A 26,263-nucleotide genomic window follows, 5' to 3' on the forward strand; every position below is an offset into this window, starting at 1 on the left:
TTCAAACGTATACCAGCTGTAAGCCTGTAATGTCGCCCAAAATTTTGATACAGAGAGGATTGCAGTGTCAAACACGGTGGAAAATTACCCTTCTCTTTTTCTTCCTATTTTTTTTAATAAAAACAAATCCATCAATATCAATATATAGACTAAACTTGTCACACACGTTCTTACAGTGCAATAATACTCTTTTTTTATTTTGATAAGTGTTTATTTGATTTAATATTATAATATTTAAAAGTGATATATAAATAACTGTATGTATTTTTTTTAAGAAATATGTAAAGTAATTTGAAATAATATTTAAAAATGAGATAGAGATATATATATATATATTTTTTTTTTTTTGGGAAACCGGACCTAAAGGCCATGTATTATTGAATGGAAAAACAATGAATCCCGAGCAACTAGAGGAGTTAAATCCTCAAGGATGGAATTAGACCAAACCTGGAGCTCATTACCAGACTTAGAAATTCTGGCTAAATAGTGGGCAACTACATTGCCTATACGTTTTACAAAAGAGAAACTACAAAACTGGAAATCTGTAGCTAGTGATAGGACATCAGTGATGACATGACCATATACTAGATGCGTCGAGTCTTTTTTCCAAATTGCTTTAAGAACAACCTCAGCATCACCCTCAAAAGTGCAATGCGTGATCCTAAAAATGAGATAGAGATAGTTTCCTAAGTTTTAGGCTGGATGGAGAAGATAAATGAAAAAACCTAAAACTTAAAAAAAGTAAATTATTCTTTTAACTGGTTTGTGTTTTTTAATTTTAAAATTATTTAACTAAAAGATAGGGGTATTTTAGAAAATTAAGAATTTGTGTGAGGGTACTTTAGTATGCAAAATATTGAAACCCAAATGGAGAATTCTTATGCGAGAAAGCATAAAGTACTGCCATGTGGCGCACTCTTTAGAAAAAAAAAAATTTAAAATACTCTTAAGTCATAAGATAAAGAACAAAAAAATAGAGATTTTTTTGTTTCTTTGGTTCAATGTTTCAAGATTTTTCCTATTAAAGAATAAGAATTCTTTATAAGGCTCTTTGTTTTCTTTAGTTCAATGTTTCAAGATAAATCTCTTGCACTTCTACTCCTTTATATATGACCCATAACCCTTCATGTATCTCATCTCAAATACATTCCTACCAAGAATGATGTCATTTATCTTCAACCTTTCAATAACACCTACCTAACTCCAACTTTATCGTCCTTTCTAATCTTAACCCGTATGAGTTAACTATACCAAGGAAGAGGGCTTGGTTTTTTTATTGAGTGATGACTGATTATAGTTTCGATGCTGAGGTCAAAAGTTATGGGTTCTGTATGGGTTCTGTAAAGGTTGTGGTTGCTTTGGGTGTTTGGTGTGGGAAAGCCAAAAATGAATTATGTTTTAGAACAAAGTGTGTAAGGACTCAATTTGTAACGACCCCAAATTGGTTTATTGGGTTCGAATGTTAAAGGCTCAAATAATAAATTTGTAAAGAGTGGACTAAAAGGCTAGGCCTTGGTCACCGAACAATTGTTAGTCATGATGTTCATGATGGTCGCATAGAGGTGAACTAAGTTTGTCCGAGAAGACTTTCTCTCTAGCACGGCCTGAGAGGCTCCGGTCATTGGACCTCGTCCGATGAGCTTAATGTTCTTATTATTCCTTTTACTTTCGGTTCCTATGGTTTTTTTTTAAAGTCCTCTCTCTCGTTCAAGAGTTCTTACATTATATAGCCCCTCTCAGTTGATCCTGACCTTCCATCTGTTGATCAGACAGGTAACTACTCGAGTGCCTGTCCCATCATCTGCCCTCTCCCACTTTCTGTTAGTTGCAATAACCGAAACCACACTATTCATGAGTCTTTTCCCATCAATATGGTTAGGACGTTTGTTGGCGCATTTAATGCGGAGATGACGTCTTTTCCTTGAACCGCTCCCACACTGTACCCCCGTGCGAGTCCTATTCTACTCGCCTTTTCTTCTGGGAGCGCTTTGGGAGCTGCCTTTGATGATGTGTCATTTTTCCCTTCTAGGCCTTGAGATGCCGAGGACAGGGTCATCCTTGGCTGCATCTCTAGGCCATTTGGACTTTTACTGTATGTCCTCGGCAACGACTCTCCTCGGCGCGAGTCTTGGGCCCTAATGGAAAGTGGGCCGGGATCACAAATTCTCTGGCCCCACAAAGTGAAATACAAAGAAACCTTCTAATTGATTATTGATGAGATTAGGTTTTTTTTTTTAAAAAATAATGTTTTAGAACTCATAATTTATAAGTTCCTTTGTAGTTTTTTTTTTTTTTACTGCTATTTAGTGCAATATCAATATGAGTCATGACGATAAAAGTAAAAGTCAATGATGATTTTAGAGTGTTTTTCATGCTTTTTTTTTTTTTAACATATATATTTTTTAATTTGGAAGCCTTGCTAAAGGCAATTAAATCTTAATAAATTAATGGAAATATTTTTAACAATATTTTTTTATTTTATCACATTTTCTATATGCCAGCACTTACAAATGATTTCCTTTTATTGAGATAATGAAATATTAGTTTGAGATATGTGGCTCAGTATTTGGTTGTGAAAATGGAACAGTAGAGAAAGTGTTTGAGAGGTTGCTTGAAAATTTTGTAAATTTAGGATATGAAAGTATTTTATGCTTTGAATTTAAATTTATAAATTTCAATTTTCAAAATCATTTAATCAATTTAAAAAATAAACTCTACAAATAATATAATATGGTTCTACAAATGTCGAAAAACTTGACTATTTTAACCTCAAAATTTTAGATTAGTAGAGTAATTCCACTCAATATTTGGAAACCAATTTTATGACAATTTTTTTTATAAAAAATAATCTAAGAAAATTGAGTTTCAAAACATTCAGTAATATTTTGGTAAAACATAAATATTATACAACAAAATGAGTATTATAATAGGTCTTAAAAAAATTGATTTCAAATGAACTTGCAAAGTATCCAGACATAGCGCGGGAAATTATCTAGTTATCTTGCAAAGTGAGTGGAAACTTAAAGTTCAACATGTGGGAAAGGCAACGTGGTAGGGCAAGAAAATTTACTTTCTTGAAAAATACTGCATTTACGACATTTTTATAATAAATCTCAGGTGTCAATTCAATTGTTTATTGGTTCTTATTTGAGTCACCACTAATGTTATTTGGTTCTTATTGGTTCTTTTTAAATTGAATGGAAAAGATAAAGAAAAAAAAAACTTAAAACTTAGGAACACTAAGGGCCCGTTTGGTACATGTGTTTAAAAACTGAAAATTGTTGTTTAAAAATTTTTGTGGAAATACGTGTGGGTGAAAAAGTATGTGAAAATACGTGAAATGTTGTTTAAAAACTGAAAATTGTTGTTTAAAAACACTCACCAAATACCCCCTAAATTATTCTTTTAACTAATTTGTGTTTTTTAATTTTAAAATTATTTAACTAAAAGATACGAGAGTATTTTAAGGCTTGGGTACAGGCACACTTTTTTTTTTTCCAAAATGGCACAAGGCCAGCCCAACCAATCCAGCATATCCTACCTATTAATTCTCTAAGGTCTGACGCTGATTCACAAAATGCTTGAGGAGACAACGGAAGTGATCAGCATACAATATAAATGCTCTTTCAGTTTTGGCTACTTTGATTGCTTCTGTGACCTTCCAAGCAGGAGTCAACCCTCCTGGTGCTACTACTAGTACTATGACTAGCTATACGAACCCAGGCCTTCTCAGCCCTCCTAATTATAGGGATACACATAAACCTGGACAGTCCATTTTAGCTAATAGTAGGATATCCTATGGCGTTTATATTGTCTGCAACACTGCAGCGTTTTCTATGTCGAGACCAATATTCCCAGGCTACAGAGAGACCAATTCTCTCTACTAAAAAGTTGCGTGCACCATTTTTATGCAGGGTCTGCATAATTCTATTTTTTGGTAGTCTACATATTTGATCAACCTGATTGGCATGCTATCAGAATAATCATAGAGAGGGCGGAGGGAATAAATCGATAATGTTAAAATGAATATGTAAATCTTAGTCAAAAGACTGTTAGAGGTGCTGGACAACTTGATAAAAATCATGATTTGAAATATTTGAGGAGTTAAGTAGTTATTTACTTGGAGCTGCATAACCAATTGAACCTTTAATTCCAAACGTGCTAGTTTGATTTAGAGAAACATCATTTCTTACAACTTGTCGTTGTCGGGACACACCATGTATCTATCTTTTCTTTGTTCATCAATGTAATTTTTCTTCTTTTATTTTCTTTCTCCTCGTGATTCCGTTACTCCTAAATATGTAACTATTTATCAAAGACATCTAATGTACTACATGACTACTTTAGTTTTTATATTCTTGCATCTCACTTTTGCGATATATATAAGAGATGCTATTTTATGTAAAAGAATCGGTGAATGAAAATATAACTTTCTTCTATATTAATATTAGCTTCCTTTTCAAAAAAAAAAAAAAAAAAAAAAAAAAAAAAAAAAAAAAAAAGAAGCTTCCTTTCAAATAGTCTTTTGAGTTTGTGTAACTGGTATTAGAGTCTACTACCCATCTAAATAAAATATCTATTCCCTTTGAGGGTTTGTGAATAGGTGTGAAGCAGTTTACCTTCCCTATTGCTTTCAAGTCAAAAAAAAAAATTCATGATTGTCTTATGAGAGACCATTTCTTCCAAGCAGTTGATTATAACTGTTGTAATAATTGCTTTTCTTGCTTTTTCTAATTAACCTAGGGGGCGTAATCCATCCAACGCCTTATGGAGGTAATTCAACTAAGGTATCTAGAGTTTTGAATAGCAACTTCCACTTCTTTTTTTTAGATGAGGATAATGTATATGGTTGTCAAAACATACCGTGACATTAATTGGGCCTAACAAATGTATTGGACTCATAGAGGGCATGATTTTTTTTTTTTAAAAAAAAAAACAGGCACTTTGTTCCCCAAAGCTCTATCAAAGATGTTCATTGAATATCCATACAACATAATGGAGCATTTGAACATTCATGTTGTGGTTCTTGAATGTACAATGACTGAATCTTTTTTGTTGTTGGTTTAAATCTGTCAGTATTGTTTTAGTAAATCTGATTGAATGTGGAAAGCAGTCATGGGATTCTAAATTTCTCTCTAATTTTGTTTATCGGTTGTTCTTCTTCTTCTTTTTAAGCACAATTTGAGTATATTAGAATTGGTTTGATATTTAGTTTGAGCATATAGCAATGGGACCTTGGTATATTTGATTAAGTTGTTGAACCTTGAACCCCAAGTGAAAATGAAGCATAACACCAGTACTGTGATTTGCTGAGTTTGACTATTGTTTATTCATTTATTTTATGAATTTACTATAAGAAAATTGCCATTTCTTTCAGGTTGTCAATTCACTTTGTGTTTTTGCTAATTTTTCTGATGATTTGTAAGCTGTTAGATTTAGTAATCTGCTTTGGTGCTTGTCTTTCATGTCTATTGGGTTTTGCTATTGCTATGGTTGATTCAAACTTATGGCCTTCACTTGCATTTTACTATCTTCTGAAACCTCCAGCTTGATTGGTTGGCATCTTGAGCGCCTATTGTTGCTTTTGAAAGTATTTTGTACCGAGTTTTGAGGAAAGACAGTTTTTGTGTTAGGTACTTAGTACTTACCATACTTACCAGGTCCTTCACTTGCATATTACTATCCTCTGTATGTCAGACAGTTATGCACTACACAAAATTTGGAAATATTTTCTCTTTACAGGGTTCAGGTGTGCTCAAATCTTTAATTCCTTGTATCATGTTGGATCCTCTTTGTCTAGTTTTATCAGAAACTAAACAGTTATTATGAATTGACATGATTTGCTCGCTTTTAAATGGAGTGAGGGGCTGACGCTTTTCTTTTTACTTGATAACAACTGCTACTTAGCATTTTATTTTTTTGGGTTGCAAGAATTGAACTTCTAGTGGAATGATCAACTTTGTGAGTGGGTTCGATGAAGGCATGTATTTTTGGGAGGTTACTTGGATCCAGAAGTTGAGTAGCATCCACAGTGGCTTTCAGGATTTAGTGCATAGGAAAAGTACTGTAGCAAAGACCAAAATATTTAAGAAGAATATGTATCACTAGTGGCAAAAAAAGCCTTCACGTGTTACTAGTGTTTCAATAGTTATAGGTACTAGTCGTAGATCCACGCGATGCATGGAAATATATAATTATTTTGTAATATAATATAATCCATAATTTATTTTCTAAAATTTATTAAAGATAGTTTTCTCCTAAAAAATTGAATTATTTCTAAAAGTATTTTCCAACTCTATCTCTACAAATATATCATTATATTATTTTGGGTTTTTTTTTTTTAGATATGATATTTGTAGCCCAAGAATGGAGGGACATGCCAACAACATTAGATTTCCTATTTTTCTTCCCATGATGAGATTGTATCATATTTTAATTCTTCTAAATTTTGAGGTGCAACCTTCATTCCAGTTGCTAAATCCCTAATTCCTAAAAGTGATGTCTAATTAGTTGCCAATAGAAAAGAATAAGACCACAAAAAAAAGAAAGTAAAGTGAAGTTTTATACGTTAGAATCATAATGTACAAAAACTTATTTACAATAAGGTAAATAAATAAAATATATATTAAACAAACCTTACTTCAGCAAAATGATCAAATTTAATAGACCCTCACTTAAATCAATTTCCATCAAAAACCAAATTGTCATATTGTAATGTGCCATTGATTCCACTCATGTCCACTATAGACATTTATCAATGTGTCCATGTACAAATCACTCAATTGTCATTGTTCTGAATTCCCACAAAAAATCAAAATAGTGCGTATATGAATTGTAAGTAAGTGAGTCACCTGTATTGCCATAACATGGTCAAAGTTGATGGAAAACTTGCTAAACTCGGCCAATTGTTCTTGCCTCGGAGAAGATGTCTATTAGCATTCCAAGTTATAAATTTCAAATGGCTAGGGGAAGTTATCAGATTGTATTAGTTGCTATGCCCCAAAACTAGCAATTGCTTTTGCCTTCATTAGAACACATCAGCTTTGTCATATTGTGTTTAATAAGGAAAGAAATAGTAAAATCCAAAAGAAATAGTATTGTTAAGTTTTGTCTAAAACTCATGTACATAGTATTCTACATATTCAAGAAGAGAAAATTCTAAAAAGAAAATCAAGTTGTTGAAAAAATAGCATAATTCAAAATCTAAAACTAAAAACCCAATTATTGTTCATGTACACAGTATTATAGATAGGTATTCAAAAATCAAGATACAATTAGTTTTTCTATCCACACAACAATTAGCATAAAGCTAGATACTAATGGAATTTAAAAATAATTCAGTTCTTTGAATTTCCTCACTCCTAAAATACCAAAAAATTTCTCATAAGCTAAACAATCCCCAAAGTTATTCATCAACCAAACAGGCCAACTAAGGTTCCAAACACAAAAATTCTAGCCACAACACAATAGTCTACTTAAGTTGATATACTTTGAAGAATTAGAATTTCCTTTAAAAATTTAAGATAAAAAAATTTAAACTGTTACATCCCATGTGGCGTACACAAAAAAATTTAAGATTCAAACTCTACTTTCTTTTCTCTTCCATTTTCCCACAATTTTTGGGACACCAAACAGTTAAATTAAACAATAAAACAAATTATTAGTATAAGGAAATGAAAATCTATTATAGCTGATGTGTATTGAACCATAAAAAGCAAATTATCAAGCACCATCCAAAAAAAAAAAAACAAATTCATTCCTCTTTCCTTCAAAAGGTTCTAAGAAAAAAATGGTTACCAATTGATTAGTATGACCTTCAATAGATTAAAAAGCCTCTAGTGTCCGCGAGCCTTGATCATTGACATCTGTCAAGGAATTGACAAACGAAACAAAGATAAAAATGAAATTTAGTTCAGCATATAAGACGATTGGAAAAAGAGAAAAATAGCAATTTCTCTTTGATGAAAATGAATAACACTCTTACTATAAAACAAAGACCAAAATAAAAACATCACATTGAAGTTAATTATCATACATTATAGCAAACATATTGAGAGTAACATTCCTATAATCTAAAGAAGGGCAACCATTAAAAAAAAAATAGCAGAACTAATTTTGAGAAAGAAAAAAAAATATTTTAATAAGATGGGAATAAATAAATAAAGAATAAGAATAATACAAATAGCAAAACTCATTTTGAGTTTATACCCTTTGGACTTGGGCTATTATTGTTCACCTCTCATCTGCTTCAGTTTTGTCTATAAGCTGAGTCACTATCTGTCTCTTGCATTCATTTGATTGGGCTTTGGTAGACAGACTTGAGCCATGATTGAAAGAACGGAAGAAATACTCAAGAAACTATCCCATTGAAGGCCATACCAATCAATATGTAAAGAGAGAACAATTGAAAATTTATAGAAAAAAAATGAGAGGTGAGGAGGTTGCAATCTATCGGTGACTATAAGAATTCCATATAATGACGGCATCTCAAGAGTCTAGGTTAATAGAGAGACACACGATAGATTTGGAGATAAAGTATCAATGACTTTAAGAATTCCATATAATAGCGGCGTCTCAAAAGTTTGGGTTAATGGAGAGACACACAATAGATTTGACGATAAAGTAATATCTAAATTTATGAAGAGACTCAATAAATGGCAATCAATAAAACAAAAAATAAAAAAGAAAGAAAGAAAATAAATGATGACATGGCACTGATGTGGTTTAATTGGAGCGTAGTAACAATAAATGCTACGCTTCAGCTTTTAGATATATACAGATAAAAATATAATGAATAGTTATTGACAATAATATCAGTTTTAACACTCTTTATCTTACTTTGTTATTTCATAGATGCTTGTAAACTAGAGAGAGAGAGAGAGAGAGAGAGAGATGCCTATCTCCTCTTTTCTTTTACAATGTCCCATAGCATTGGCAACATCAAAATCACATACCTGAACATATTTCAAAAAACCCAAAAGGTTATATGTTGAGAACTTAGTAAAGGCAAAAGAAAAATTTTACATCATTTGTTAATCACTTACCAAGAAAATTCATGCCAGCATCATAATTATTTGTTTTGTTAGCCAAAGAAACTTGCGCATGATCAAACCCAACATCCATTCCCTACAAGAAATTATAATGATTTGGTGTGTCATCTATGTCATTGAATCACATAAATAAGAACATGTCACTTATTAATAGCTTTAAAAAGCTGAATGAGCAAGTCAAGTTCACCGATAATGATTCAATGGAAATTGTTTTGGCATCTATTTCCTTCGAGGCCTTCATATGTCATCCATGCCATTAAATTAGGTGTCTACTCTGTTTCCTATATCACACAAATTGTTCTCATTTAAAAGTTTAAACACAATAAAAAATAACCCAATCAGATTTTTAGAAGTCAAAACTATTTAAAATTGCTTAACTACAAACTCACAAGATTCCTCACCTTATGTGAATAGCATTGCACAAGGGAGATCAGAGTTATCGTAATTTACGAGAAAAGAGCTATTATTTTCCTATATGGTACATAAAGAGTTAAGTTTAACCAAGAATATAAAATTTTACTGTCTGTATAAATATGTTCAAGTGCTAGTATTTTTGGCAAAAAAAGTACCTTAGATAATTGTTGTCTAACAGTATTTTTTGTTGGATTTTTTTTTTCTTTCTCCTCGATTGTTGTTGAACCCAACTTTTACATCGTATTAGCAAGAAAGTAATTGGTTTGAAAATTAGTCATACAATCCAAGATATCATTTGTAAGGACACAATTTGGGTCCTCTACCCAAGTGATGGATAAAATTCCGCCCAAAAAGCCCAATACAATGAATTTGTAGAGAGTAGATTGGAAAACTGGGCTTTAACAACAAATAAAGTGGATTCAGATGACAAAAAAAGGAAGATAGACTGGTTTAAACTAAAGGAAATCGTCTTTGGCACAATCCGAGAAGATCAGTTCTTATATATTTATCTTAGGTTTGATTACAAATATAATTCTTGATTACTACAGTATTTTTCCCTTTGTTTCTTGATCCCAATTCTCAGAGTCTTTCTTCTATTTTATATTATATTTCCCTTTCATCTCCACCTTCCACATGCAAATCAGATTGTAGGTGTTGATCCTTGTCCTATCAGCCCCTACCTAAAATCTTTAGGTAGTAGCTGTAAGTCTAAAAGTTACTGTTCAGGTACCACTTCCTCATTAATGTGGCCAGAAAGTTAGCTGCAGAGCAAATAATGCGGTGGTAGCAACTTTCCCTTGAGATATTTCATGACTTTCCTCTGTCCTGTTCCTTCCTGATACTTATAATCACTCATGAAATGATCCAAAATGTTTTTCTTGATGGCAAACCACATCCTCTGACCTTGGCCTTGCTTAGCCGAGGAGGGATTCTTTCTCGGACCACCCTTTTGGATGATTTTAATCGGATTTCACTTCTTCACTCACTAACACGGATCCTTATGAAAGTATTTACCCGTCCTCAGATTATTTAACGTCCTCGGATTAGGCCCTTGGCCCAATATATACATAAATATGGGCTCTTGGGCTTATCATCCCTACATCATTAATTCCCCTTTTAGTTTCAATTAATTTGGAGAAATTATAAGGTTGGCTAGGCCTAGTCCACTATATTTCATTTTCATGAAGGGCGTGGATCCCATTGCAAGAAGATTAAACCACCTCTTGTAACATAGGACACTAGTCTTTGTATTTTAGATTCATCTTCGAAATTTTTTTCTGCATGGCAACGCGGAAGAGTATTAGCAAGTAATTGGTTTGAAAATTAGTCATATAATCCAAGATATCATTATAGAGAAATATAGGTTGTTGTTTGTTGATATGTCATTAATTCCCCCTGTTGGTTTCAATTAATTTGGAGAAATTATAAGGTTGGTTGGGTCTTGTCCATTGTATTTCATTTTCATGAAGGGTGGATTCCATTGCTGGTTGACTGGTTCCCACACATTTGCATGGTTTTGAAACTTGAGCCATTCATTGAACCATAAAAATGAGAGATTCAGGGTTTTTGAGGTCGAACCGAGGTTGAACCGTGATGATGTCATAATTAATTTAATAATTAATTAAAACCTAAATATAGATATTAAATTTATAAAACTAGCAAAAATTGACTAATATATCTATATATGTAAGGGAAATTTAATGATTTTCAAGCATATATTTAATAATTAAATAAGAAAATTAATAAAATAAAATAATAACCATGAAAATATTAAAATTTATGATTAATTTTTGAAGTAAAGTTGAATATCTTTGAAAGATTTTAATTATAATTTTTTTTAATTCTTTGTAAGAGATGGATAATTTAATTAAGTAGAATAAAATTGTGTTAAGTTTTTTTTATAAAATATATATATATATATATATGCTAGGGGTTGGACCGCACGGTTCTTGCCACCGGTTTTGCATGAATCGTGTGGTCCAACCCAAGTTTTAGGGGTTCACGAAATTGCCACATATGCCCGATTCTCTATGCTTAAAAAACCGAATTTCAATCCTATTCTCGGTTCTTACGGTCCGACCTCCCGATCTGGTCTGGGTCTGAAAATAGTGCACATTTGATGATTGATCCACTATCATGTGAGACAGTCAAAGCAAATGAGGTAAAAAATAAAAAATAAAAAGCATTGTCCTTTTGTTGATGTTGTTCTAATAACATTATTTAAGTGTTATAGAAATACGTATAGGTGAAAAAGTGTAGCGAAAATATGTGTTATATTGTTTAAACAACAAAAACTATTGTTTATGCAACACAACCAAACAGCGGTCTTACATTCAGTCATTATAGTTTGGATTATTAGCGTAGAGTTTTCATTACAGGCTTACAGCCAAGGTGTAAGCAAATCAAAACCACGTCTCGTAGTAACATAGGACACAAGTCTTTCTCTACATTATATTAACAAAACCAACAGCATATGCCAAGCCCAAATTCCGCGAAAGCCCAACTTGTATAAATCAAATCGCAGAAGGCTGAAAATTGCAAACATTCACACCTGACCTACCTTAATTCTTTGTCTCTCTAACGTATAATGTGGACCAGAAAGCAATATTACGCGGGATAATAACAGGACCAATATAATAAAACACTGCAATCAAGCCCAAAATCACTTTTAACCAAGCCCAAGGTTACAGATTGCTTTGTAAGTTATAACAGACCTTTTAGCTATAATTTCAGTCCATACTCATTTGCACAAATTTTATGGCTCATAAGTCATAACTCTCGAGTTCAAAGAGAGCAGCTAATAGGTGCACGCAAGGACAGTATTTTTCTTTAAATCTCCTCTAATCCATCATATGACATTTTTATTAAAATAAATAAAATAAGTCATATGACTCGAAATAGGTCATATACTCATATGACTAAAAAGACACGTAAATGGTTGTTTGAGTTGTTACTCAATATTGTTAACTAATATTGATAGTCTATTAGATGTGCAATCCTAAGGTTGTAATCGAACTGAACCAAATTGAGTTGAATATTGAATAATCAAACTCAGCCTGACAAGAATAATAAAATCTTTAAACTCTGTTTGAGCTTGAGTTGAGCTTGCATACATCTTGATCTTGTCAAAAAATTGAGTAGCTTGAGCTCAACTTAATTTATTAGGCAAATTGAAATCAAACTCAATATCAAGCAAATAATAAAACTTTTAATATATTTTTTTAAAATATATATAAACTAAAATTCAAATTTTTAATTAAAATATTTGGGTTAAATGCCACTTTCATTCTAAGAGTGAATTTTATTTTTGACATTTTAAACTTCAAAATATAACATACTTGTCAAATTGGTCATTCGATCCATTGTCATCTATAAAATTATTAATAAGTCCAACAAAATAGCGTCACATCAAATATGATGGAAATGATGAAAAGATAAAAGGCAATGAGGGAAGGACCAACTTAAAAAAATCAATAGCACAATAAACATATCCCAAATCACAAAAACAAAATTGCAAAAGGCTGAAAAAAAAAAAAAAAAAATCACCTCCAACCTACGTGAATTTGTTTGCTAATATGTAATGTGGACCGGAAACATTAGTTGGTGATATAACAATATGCCCAAAATAATAAAACCATGCAATAAAGCCCAAACTCACTATTAAGTTTTAACCGAGACCAGGATATAGATGTCATTTTAACAAACCTTTGAGCTCATTCAGCCCACACGTGCACAAAGTTTATGGCTTTATAACTCATCCAACCCAAGAAAGTAGCTAATAGGTGCACTCAATGAGAGAGTTTTCCTCTAAACCAAGGGTCCATTTGGTTGGAGGGGTGGAAAAGTGAGAAGATAAAAAATTTTAGAATGATAGAAAAGATTTTATTTTCTCTCATTTTTGTTTGGTTGGGAGTGGAAAAATGGAAGGACGGAAAAAATGAGTTTGAATAAATTTACTCATATACCATTATTAAATAATGATGTCAAACTAAAAAAAAGTGACAAATAACCACTCAAAAAAGAGCAATCACCAAAAAAATTTTATAAAAATAAAAAACATGTTCCAAAAAAAAATCACATCTAGTAAAAATAGAAATAAACTATCATGTCCAAGCCCTAAAAAAAAAAAAAAAAAAAGAGGCAATGTTAATGCCCAAGAAAAAAAAAGTGACAACTGGCAACGTGATTGCCAAAAAAAAAAGGGGGGGGTAGCGTTGCTACCTAGGAAATAAAGAAGAAAGAAAAAAATGCAACTTAAATTGAGGGTATTTGTGTAAAATGCATCTTTTAGTATTTTTTCCTCCTCACTTTCCTCCCAAATTGGGAGGATAAAAAAAGTTGAGCCCGAAGGGAAAATTTCTCCCCTATTTTCTGTCTCTCTTGTTTTCTCTTCTCAATCAAATAGTGAAAAATGCCATTTTCCACCTTATTTTCGTCTCCCTATCTTCTATCCTCCCTGTTTTCTCCCCAATCAAACATACCCTAATAATGAGGAATCTTCTACATCCCATATCCATATGGTGACTCATAAAACCACCTATTTATGTGTAACAAAGCACATGACTTATAAATTTGAGTTGCCATGCAATGTTTTTAATACTTAACTACAGTAAACTGCCATTTTTGGCAGTTTACTAGAGGTAGATGGTAAACACAAAAAACATTATTTAAATAAGAGAGAGACTTAAGTGGTAAAAAAAGAATATTTAAATGAATTGGTAAAAGAATAGAGTATTTAATATTTTAATGTTGAATATATTGTAAAATGATGTATTAAAATAAATAAAGTAACTTTTTGAGTTGTTAAAAACTAAATTTTTTAGCATTTTTACTGTGAATGCTCTTAAATATGCAATCGAGTTAAGCCAAAGTCGAATATTGAATAGTTGAACTCAACTTGTCAAGGATAATAATAATGACATAGAAAAAACTTTATGGATGAGAGGACAATTCACCCAAACTTAATGAGTTTAATTTGAACTTTGGCAACCAAAAAAAAAGTATATTTGATTTCAGAATTACAACATTTACACCATATCATTCATCCATTCTTTTCTACAAGTGTTCAAATTACAAAATTTACTTACATCTATCTATTCATTCATCTTTTCTTTTCTTTTCTTTTCTTCAAATTACAACATTTACTTTCGTTCATCCTTTTCTATACAATAAGTGCAAAATAATCTTCATCACCCAAAAAAATATTACAGGTTATAGAATAATTTTTCCTATAATACACATTCGGCAAGGGAATTTTGTATGTAGGATAGTTTCTAAGTTTTCGTTAAACTTCAATAATGTTGATCAAAGTTGACCGGTTGGTTATGCATAATTGGAGTAATAATAGAGTTCCAAGCCTCCCCACCTCCAACAAAAGAAAATTTCTCAAAGTTTGCAAAATCGACATGCCTCTATCAAACCAACAAAGTTTATAAAAATGGAAGGATTGTAATAGTGTGGGACTCTGCCATTTGTAGGGTCTTAATTAAAACCGTGTTAGGATTGCCAGGAATCAAACTCACATCAAACTTTGTATAAGTAAATTCACTTAAGGGGGGGACTTTGATTGTGAAAGCACACCCAATTCCTTTGTTTTTTCTTATATTTGACTTCTCCATCTCCTATTTTTTAATGCAACACAGCGAAAAAATGCCAGTCAAATATCCTATTTAAAAAAAAAAAATGAACCTGAAGCATATTATATATGCAAAGCATATATGCATGGTCCTTCATGATTGTGAAAACACAAAAACAAACTTATCTAAAATCCTGTCCTTTGGCCCATCATCCACTAGGGAGTGACTACTACTAAATGATGAAATTGAATGGTTCATACCTACTTTAAATGTCATCATATGAACATTTTCAAACATTATGTAGAAATGGAGGACTTATCACTTAGGTGATTGTCATTTTGATCATTGGATGGTCCCATATCTCTTAGTCCAGCTGTGAGTAGCTAAGCAAGCTAATAGACAATTGCCATGACTATTGATGTATGAGTATGACAATGAAAATTTTCAAAGCCTACAGTATGGGAACTGCTATATAGGTTTGCTCATTTTCGATCATTAAAATTGGTCCCTATCATATTCAAGCTATGGAGAAACTAATGGACAATTGGTATGACTATTGATGCTGATGCATAGAAAAAGAGACTTGTGGTTGGACACGAAAACTTAAACCAGAAAAGTAAAACCAAGTGATGGATCAAATGCAAACTCACAGCTACATTGCTGAAATTTTAGGAAGACATCAAATTGTGAAATCGGTGGTGCCATCATAGCCTTTGTCTTTTGCTTTGAACGTGGTTTTCTATGCCATCAATGTGCTTAATAATTGTGAAAAATGACAATAGTAGCATTAATATTTGGTTGTGAGATCGACAATGATAGACTAAAAGGGTTGGCAATTTCCTTTGCTACTTTAGCTTGCACACGTGAAACGTGTAGACAATACTTTTCTTGTTGTAGAAAAATAAACATTCTAGGACTTTGCTGTCTCATAGTTTATGAATTTAAGTTTTACTAATTTTTAATTATATTTGCCTTAGATTTTAAAATCAAGCAATTTATTACAGTACTGAACTTTTTCTTCTAGTAATTGCAGTGAAATTTACTGTCAATTTGATGTTGGTGTGTAATTAGGAATTTAGGACTCAAAGCAATTTTTTATATTTTGTAAAATCCACCTATAGCTCAAAAGTTTTAATAGGTCCTTTTTTTTTTCTTCTTAAAGGGATGAATAGATTGAAAAAGGTCGTTGACGCTACTTTGAAGTTTGAAGTTTGAAGTTTGAAGTAAGAAAAGGTTTTGTTTTTTTCTTTCTCATCATGTTGAACTGTCTGAGATTCAAATCGTGCGGAAAGGTTTTGGTTTTTCTTTCTCATTATTATATTAGTTTATACATATAGTAAATGCTGACACTAGCTTGCTTGGATGGGCAATACTTATATGGTCCAGACTCCAGAGTACTGCTTAGACTCTGACAAAGGCGGTGGGCTCTATGGTAGATTTTACGTGTGAGATCAATCCTTATTTGTGAGAGCTCGAAACACCACTCCTTGACTATCAAAGTATTTTTCAGCTTGGATAGATTGTGAGAAAGCATATAGTGTGGCAAATTGTAAACCCCATATAAAAATAAAATAAAAATATTAAAGAATTTTATAAAGACATTTGTTTGTAAATTACTTTTATAAATTTTAATGGAAAAAGAAAATTTTTAATTTTTTTTTCAGTTTTTTTACAGTTTTTTTTTATTTATTTATCAAAAAAATAGTATCAAAATTTTTCTAAAATTATCCACTAAAAAATACTTTAAGAGTGCTCATTAACGGAACAAAAAAAAAAAAAAAATCAAATTATAAACAATTTTTTTTTCTAATTGCTACCAGTATTATATTAGTTTATATAAACTGCAAATGCTTGACACTAGATCATTTATCGATCAAAACGAAAAACAAAGTTCAAAAAAAAAAAAAATTTCAAATTGTGACAAATTGCCAGATTAGAGTCGGCAGCTAGCTCCCAAAGAACAAAGTCTAGAATTTGCGTGCATGTTTCGCCCCAAAGTTCAAAGTCCATATTTAATAATGTGTAGATTACCAAAAAAATATTTAATAATGTGTCACAGTCTCCAACATGACACACAACTAATTTGATTAAGAAGTTTTGATTAAGAAGTCAATTTTGTACTTAGTAGCCACGAGTGCAAAGACGTAAATAAAAGTTTCTCAAACTCCAATTATATGATTGCTTTCCTTGCTGTGTTCTTTCTTCCCGATTTTCATAAAACTATCCACTTTTTGTCCCCAGCTGTACCTTCCAGAGGAGACCTTTTATAAAAGCTAGCTACACCTTCGGTAATTCCAAAACCTTGTCCACATGAACCCACTGATAGAGAAAAGTAATTGGGGTTTGTTGTAAATAATTCCTTCATAAACCATATTAGTTTAAGAGGGTTTCAGATTTTCTAAATTTTTTAGAATACTCTACTAAATATTTTTTTTTAATTTATTTATTTTTTAATGATTTAATGGTTTGGATTTTGTTATATCAACATTTCATTAACAATAATCTTAATTATTTTGTTTGTAATATTATTTTATTATTTTAAAAGTATTGTTAGTAAAATGCTGACATGACAGAATTTAAAATCTTAAATCATAAAAGAGTAGTTAGGATTTAAAGAAATCTATTAGTAGAACATCCTAAGAAATCTAGAAAATCTAAATCCATTTTAAAGTTGTAATAATGTCCAACATGGTGAACTCAACAAAGACAAGTCACTGCAAAAATTGTACATGCAATAATACCATGTGAAATTAATGCGAGACAAAGCGGGTAAATAATTCCTTCATAAAGCATATTAGTTTTAGAAGAATTCAGATTTTCTAGATTTCTTATAGTATTCTACCAAATAATAATTATTTTTTTAATTTTAACTATTTTTTAATGGTTTAGATTTTATCATATCAACATTCCATTAATAATCTTAATTATTTTGTTTGCAACATTATTTTATTATTTTAAGAATATTGTTAGTAAAATGTTGACATGACAGAATCTAAACTCTCAAATCATAAAAGAGTGGTTAGAAATCATAAAAGAGTGGTTAGAATTTAAAGAAATCTATTGGTAAAGTATCTTAAAATATCTAAAAAATCTAAATCCGTTTTAGAATTGTAGTAACGTCCAACATGGGGAGCTCAACAAAGACAAGTCACTGCAAAAATTGTACATGCTATAATACTATGTGAAATTAATGCGAGACAAAGCAGGTACATGCTTGAAACAAAGTTAATCGAAAAAATTAAACAAAGGTTTGAGGCTTTAAGCAAGTGGTTTATTTATATTTTTCATTAAAATTGTATCAAAATTATTTTATGATAATTCATTAATAAATACTTTAAAAATACACGTTAATTGAACCCTTAATTTAAAAACTAACATACGTTTAACTAGCACATAGAATATATTTTTTCCCACGAAATCACTGTGAACTTTTAGAATTAGCCATTAGCCCGTGCCTTGCGTGGTATATTGTTAACAAAATATTGTAAAAGTCTTTTATATCACTATTATTCATTACAACTAAAAGAAATATAGCATAAAAATTTACTATTTGACTTAGAAGGAAAAAAAAAGAGTAAAATCATTGTACAATACACATTAACTTCTTTCAAAAATTGAAAAATAAATAAATAAATGTGTTCCAAACATTTGATGCTAAAGATCAAAATATCAACTGCATAATGATAGAACCTAGCAAAAGCTTAAGGCTCATCATTACAACTCAATTTAAGAAATATGTTATCGGTTTACCCAAACATTATCGGTTTTGGGTACAATGATTCACAAGCATTAATAAATAATAAATATATGAAGCTCAAAATCTAAACTTTGCATTCTTATATATCTTTTTTGTATCATTAATTTATATCCACAACTTAACCTTTTCCCCCACGTTTTTCACAAAATATTACAAATATGGGAACTAAACAAAACTCAATGAATAATTTTAAGAAATTTCTTATGAGATTAATCATCTATATACGTTGCACTTAATAGCTTTATTAAATTGTATGATATCAAGGAAGAATCACCATTGGCCAGGAAATGGTCTAGCAGCTCTATCCTTCTTGTTAAGTACGTAGATGAACAATTTTGACCAGCGATTGTTGTTGTTGTCTTTTCTTGTTTTTTTTTGGCTGAATTTAAGACTTTTATTAACGAAAAAAAAAAAATCAAACTACAAAACAACTAGGCTACAAGTCCTCTCTACTGATGACATCAACAAAACAGGGAGGGCTAATGGTGAGTAAGTAGGATCATGGGATATATGATTCTTTTAGGGGATTCACTTATTCATGAATTGGAAATGGACATTCATTAGGGGAAAAAAATGAGAAGGCCAATCACAACCAATGAAGGCCTTTTAGAAACAAATAAAATTTAAAGTGTTCAAATTCAATATTACAAATTTGACAAATTTAAATAAACAACTGCCAAAAAAAAAAAAGAGAGAGAGTAAGAAACACATGCACCATAAACATAAATTATTACCACATTGACGACATGACGGATAAGTGATTATAAGACCTTAAAGAAGAGTGCAAAGAAGTAAGAGCACAACAAAATTACGAGAAATATTTTAAAATTTTATTATTGAATTTACTTTAACTTAGTCCATATGACAAAACAAATTGATCACTCAATTACAAAGTACAATAAAAGTATGAATCTAAGACGAAAAAGCTTATCAACATATAAATTGAATGGTCTCTAATAAATAAACATTTGAAAGTAGTATAAAAAAATCATTGATAAGGGATCGAATAAGTTTTTTTTTTTTTTTTAAGAAATAGTTTCAACTTATCATGTCTATTTCTAATTATTATTCTTTTTCATCAAACCAAAACATCAATTAGTTTTGGTGTAGGCGGAGATTAAACTCCAAAACTCTTATTCAACAACAATAAAACTTTATCATTCGAACTAATTGGAACCCATAGGATCAAATAAGTTGAAAAATGAATTCATTAATTCATGTGTCTCGTAATCACAATATGATATAGACTTGAAAAATGAAAAATATATATATCATGTTGAGCATACCATATAAAACATCAAATATGTGGTGAGCAAGACTTCCTTAAGAAAACATACAAAACATCCATAAGACAAACCCACAAATCAATAAATTAACAAAACAACTAATGAAAAAATGTGGCATACTTTTCTATTTTTTGAGAAAAAGCACTTTGCGCATTCATAAATAGAAATTAGCCGAAATCAACAAGAAGAGCATCATTGAGATGAGGTGGAGTATGCTCAATTCATGCCAAAAAGCTATTAACATGTCTTGTATATTTATCTAAATAATGAACTACAAAATTACCTGCTCAATGAGTACGAAAGAAGGAAATATGACTGGAAAGCCACGTTTTACTTTATATTTTAAGAGTAAAATTAAGGTGGCAAATAGAAATGCACATTTGAAGGCCATATTTTATTTAAAGAAACAAAGGTGGTATATTTTAAGAGTAAATGAAAATGACAAATAATAGTGCACATTTAAGGGCCATATATTATTAGTGGAATTAAAATAGTGCATGTAAGGCTGTATATTTTAAGAGTAAAAATGAAAATGACAAATAATAGTGCACATTTAAGGGCCATATATTATTAGTGGAATTAAAATAGTGCATGTAATTCCATTTATTATGGTCAACCATAAAAGTATGTGATGGTCCTAATTCCAAAATCCTAAGCAACCAAAGATGTACATGACCACAAATACACTAGCCCAACTATTTAAAAGAACAGAGAAGGTTCCCCACAAACCCCTCAAAAGTCACAAACACAGGTAACCCCAACAGAAACATTATACATATATGGCCCTCTGACTGATATTTCTCTCCCACCAAACAAAAGCTTTCAAAACCACGCCAAACCCAAAGCCACTGACATCCCCGTACCCCTCACGTTTCTTCAACTTCTCTTTCTTCTTCTTCTTTCTCAGATGGCCTATCTTCAATCTTTACTTCATCTTCATCTCATTATTTTCTTGATAATGAACCAAACCCAAGTTTCTCTCTGTGCAACACAAAAAACACTCATATTACCTCTTAAAACCCAAACACTCCCACATGGTTTGGTCCCAAAAAGACAAAATCCTACAAGCAAAATCTCTTTCCACCACAATGTTACCTTAACAGTCACACTAACCGTTGGCTCGCCTCCACAGAGGGTCACCATGGTCCTCGACACAGGTAGCGAACTCTCTTGGCTACACTGCAAAAAAACCCAAAACTTCAACTCCATATTCAACCCACTTTCCTCTAAGTCTTATTCACCAACCCCATGTTCCTCACCCGTTTGCAGAACCCGGACCCGAACCCTGCCCATACCCGCTTCCTGCGACCAGAATAAACTCTGCCACGCAACTGTTTCCTATGCTGACGCTTCCTCCATGGAAGGAAATCTCGCGTCCGAAACTTTTTATATCGGAAACTCGGCACGGCCCGGTACGATATTCGGGTGTATGGATACCGGGTTCAGTTCCAACTCCGATGAGGACTCCAAGACCACCGGGATAATGGGTCTGAACCGTGGGTCCTTATCGTTCATTACCCAGATGGGGTTTCCGAAATTTTCGTACTGCATATCGGGTCGTGACTCGTCCGGTATTTTGCTTTTCGGAGAAGCGAGTTTCAGCTGGCTAAAGCCTTTGAACTACACTCCTTTGATTCAAATCACAGACCCATTACCGTATTTTGATAGAGTAGCGTATACGGTTCAGCTCGAAGGGATTAAAGTATCGGAAAAAGTGTTGCCGCTTCCGAAATCGGTTTTTGTACCGGACCATACCGGTGCCGGTCAAACAATGGTCGACTCGGGCACTCAGTTCACGTTCCTTCTCGGACCGGTTTACACGGCTTTAAAGAACGAGTACATGCAACAAACAAAGGGAATACTAAGGCTTTTGAACGATCCCAACTTTGTTTTCCAAGGAGCTATGGATTTGTGTTACTTGGTCCCTTTGAACCGGCCGATTTTGCCCCAGTTACCAAAAGTAAGCTTGATGTTTCGGGGTGCCGAAATGGTTGTATCGGGTGAGAGGTTAATGTATCGGGTACCCGGTATGGTGAGGGGTGGGAATTCGGTGTATTGTTTCACATTTGGGAACTCGGACTTACTGGGGACAGAGGCTTTTGTGATTGGTCATCATCATCAGCAGAATTTGTGGATGGAGTTTGATTTGGTGAAATCAAGAGTTGGACTTGCTGAGGTGAGGTGTGATCTTGCAAGTCAAAAGCTTGGATTGGGTGTTTAAGGTGATTTGATAGATATAAGGCAAATTTTGTGATTTTAGGTTTGTTTATTTTATAACCACGTGTTAGAGATGTACATAATACAATGGGTTTTAAATCATCTATTTCTTTTAGAATAAGATCATAGTGATATGTTCAATTTAGGGTACTTTATTTTATGAAGAATGCGTGACAAACTATAATTGATGGAGTAAAATTTTTTTATTTTTTTTTAGAGAGAGTTTCAATCTATGGCGTCCGTTTCTGATAATTGCTTTTTATCATCAGATCAAGACACCAATTAGTTTTTTGTGTAGGCGGGGATTGAACCCCAGATCTCTTATACAACCATTAGAGACTTTACCACTTACCAGTTGAGTTAGCTGAAACCCATGATGGAGTAAAAATTAGAACACTTAAAATGAGGCAGAAAATTTCTATAGATAACATGACCATATAGTATAGAATTTCAAAAATGAATGAAAGAAATCTAATAAATTAGATTCTTATTACAAATTAGAATTGAGAATGATATAATCACTTAGTTTTGTTACATTCATTGACGAATATAACAATTTAAGGAGTTGATTTTACTAGAGAAGCATGGCAATTGCCAGCTTCGATCGGCACTTCTGTACAGGAAAGAAGTGTACCATAATAATATTTATGAGTGTTGACATATTTGGATTTTTCATTTCCATAACTCACCTCAGTACACAAGTAATGATGGCCCATTTATGAGGCCGTAAATTTGGTCTTGGAGGGAAAATTGGTGAATACAAGGGATGAAGGGGTCTCCGGCCTGCCTAAAGAAACCAATTGTTTGAAATTTTGAATTGCAGTCTCCTCCTAATATTATACTTTAATATATATATATATATATATATATATTTCTACATTTTCTTTCAAGATTCATTAAATTATTAAAAATACACATTTTCAATTTTATCATTGTGCTCAAACCCTATTAATGAAAACGAGATTCAGAAAAAAAAAAAAAAAAAAAAAAACTATAAGGTAAGAGCTTTAACTAAAGAGATATAATTTTTTTTTTTTTTTAAACATAATAATAAGAGTTCAAATTCTTTACGTAATAATTTATTCACTTTCATATTGTTAGTGCATAAAAGTTAAACATTGAAGTGCTGAGACATAAATGTTTTCTGTATAATTTTTGTGGGGCCCAAACGATGTACGGGCCGGGCCCATCTACCTGGGGGAAATCCGAAGGCCCAAGCCGAGGAGGGCTATGGCCCAAACTCGACCAAATAGCCTATGGACATCGCCGAGGACGGCTCAGTCCTCGGCAGACCCAAAGTTCCCCCCCCTGAAAGGAGGGCAGAAACGGTATAGGACCGAAACCAGGACAAAAGATCTAAAATATCCAGAGAAAGCTGCTCTTACTGCCATTCAATGCTCTGAACCTGACAGAGCTGCAGTTTTTGACTTTTACAACCACCCCCAACGACTTTGAATATGGACTGATGGGACAAGTATCAATTTTGGAAAGATTGACCCTATACGTGGACGAAGGACAATGAACGCAGGCGAATATAAAAGGAAAAAGAAGTAACCTAAAAGGAGGGGGTTGGGAAAAATGGCCAGAAACCAGAGCCTCCCAACCCACCTCCAGGAGAAAGACTCCAGGGGTGAAGGAAAACCGAAACTTGTATGTACACCACGAAAAGCCCACCGCCTGTCAACCAAGGCCTAGCCTTCCAAACCCACGCTCTACAAATGATATTGTTAGGGGCCTTTTCACGCGCGAACCCGACACTGTTACGGTCCGCCACGAAACGCGTCCTTACAATTGGCGCCGTCTGTGGGGAGGGCTTGTGTGTTGGTATAGGAAGTGGGTCGGTAGAGTTTCTTCGTTATATCTAACCGTTAGTTATAAACTTCTAGTATAAAGTTCCGTTAGGAACTACGTTTCTTGATTAGGGGCTTGGTTGAGAAGCTAACTCCCTTAAGGCCAAGGTCCCCCATAAAGAGCAAACTAGGCACTTTGTAACGTTAACTGTATGGATAAACTCTAGGGGCTTGGCTGAGGAGCTAACTCCCCTAAGGCCAAGATCCCGCACAAAGAGAAAACTAAGTTTTGGACAGAACCAAGGCATTGTATGGTCCTCGGACCCAAGCCTCAGGGGAAACCAACTACCTGGATGTGGAAAACTAGGTTTTGGACAGAACCAAGGCATTGCATGGTCCTCAGACCCAAGCCTCAGGGGAAACCAACTACCTGGATGTAATGAAAACTAGGTTTTGGACAGAACCAAGGCATTGTATGGTCCTCGGACCCAAGCCTCAGGGGAAACCAACTACCTGGATGTGGAAAACTAGGTTTTGGACAGAACCAAGGCAATGGTCCTAGCCTCAGGGGAAACCACTACCTGGATGTAATGAAAACTAGGTTTTGGACAGAACCAAGGCATTGCATGGTCCTCGGACCCAAGCCTCAGGGGAAACCAACTACCTGGATGTGGAAAACTAGGTTTTGGACAGAACAAGGCATTGCATGGTCCTCGGACCCAAGCCTCAGGGGAAACCAACTACCTGGATGTGGAAAACTAGGTTTTGGACAGAACCAAGGCATTGCATGGTCCTCGGACCCCTCAAGCTCAGGGAAACCCAACCTACGCTGGATGTAATGAAAACTAGGTTTTGGACAGAACAAGGCATTGCATGGTCCCTCGACCACAAGCCTCAGGGGAAACCAACTACCTGGATGGGAAAACTAGTTGGACAGAACCAAGGCCTTGCATGGTCCGGACCCAAGCCTCAGGGGACCAACTTACTGGATGTGAAACTGTTTTGGACAGAACCATAGGCATTGGCATGGTCCTCGACCCAAGCCTCAGGGGAAACCAACTACCTGGATGTAATGAAAAACTCAAAGTTTTTGGGACAGAACCAAGCAATTGCATGGTCCTCGGACCCAAGCTCAGGGGAAGACCAACTACCTGGATTGGAAAACTAGGTTTTGGACAGTAACCAAGGCATGCATGGTCTCGACCCAAGCCAGGGGAAACCAACTACCTGGATGTAATGAAAATAGGTTTGGACAGAACCAAGGCATTGCATGGTCCTCGGACCCAAGCCTCAGGGGAAACCAACTACCTGGATGTGGAAAACTAGGTTTTGGACAGAACCAAGGCATTGCATGGTCCTCGGACCCAAGCCTCAGGGGAAACCAACTACCTGGATGTACTTGGATGAGGAATCAACTATTTAAAGAAAAAACTATGGCCTGTAAACCTCGAAATCCCTCCGAAGAGAACTCCGCGTTAGCAGACGGGTTAATACCTTGATTGCGCGGATTCCTCGGCCTACCCTCGGACCCCCAGTATCAAAGGGGTTGGTGCGATACGGTGCAACATATTACCCCAAAAGCACAACCAAAGTCCCTCGCTACCTAGTTACCCTTTCAGACGAATTATTTAGAGGTTATCGTTCTCGGACATTGGTCTAGCATGCATCACGTAGTACTCAGCGCTTATCCCGGTTAGTTCCAAGAATTTAACTTATTGGAAGTTACCATTGCTGTACTTGATAATATTTGTGAGTTTAAATTAGTAGGAACCTGTGTTAAAGCATTTTTTTAGCCTGGAATATCCTTAAGGGTAGGCTTGCATTTAATGTTCATGCATAAAGTAGTTGTTATGGTAAAGTATTTTACGATTAGGTGTATAAACCAGCGAGTAAACCGAATCCTAAGGGAGACTAAGTATTCCAGAGCCACAGGGGGATGAAAAGGGATTTTTTGTAAAAACAATAACCTCCTCCTGTCCTATTTATACAGAGGGCGGAGCGGGGAGCATTTAATAGGTTCAGATTTCCGAAGGAATCAGCGAACCCAAACACACCGGTTCCACTTCTCCACCCCATCAAAATAAACCGTCGAATTAAAGTAATCTCGTGAATAATGATTATTAAAAGCACGTTTTGGGATAACCAAGCGGTAAGAGCGCATCAAGCGCGAAAT

At 33.5% G+C, this 26,263-nt stretch overlaps 1 protein-coding gene across 1 annotated transcript; it reads left to right on the forward strand.

The window, feature by feature from the left end:
- The first annotated feature begins 20,781 nt into the window (after positions 1 to 20,781).
- LOC115954619 (aspartic proteinase PCS1-like) lies at positions 20,782 to 22,464 on the forward strand. Its single transcript, XM_031072530.1, has one exon. It carries the CDS (start codon positions 20,991 to 20,993, stop codon positions 22,302 to 22,304), a length of 1,314 nt encoding a protein of 437 aa, XP_030928390.1. The 5' UTR covers positions 20,782 to 20,990; the 3' UTR covers positions 22,305 to 22,464.
- The last annotated feature ends 3,799 nt before the right edge of the window (positions 22,465 to 26,263 follow it).

Source organism: Quercus lobata, chromosome 8, assembly GCF_001633185.2.
Source record: "Quercus lobata isolate SW786 chromosome 8, ValleyOak3.0 Primary Assembly, whole genome shotgun sequence".
NCBI lineage: Eukaryota > Viridiplantae > Streptophyta > Magnoliopsida > Fagales > Fagaceae > Quercus > Quercus lobata.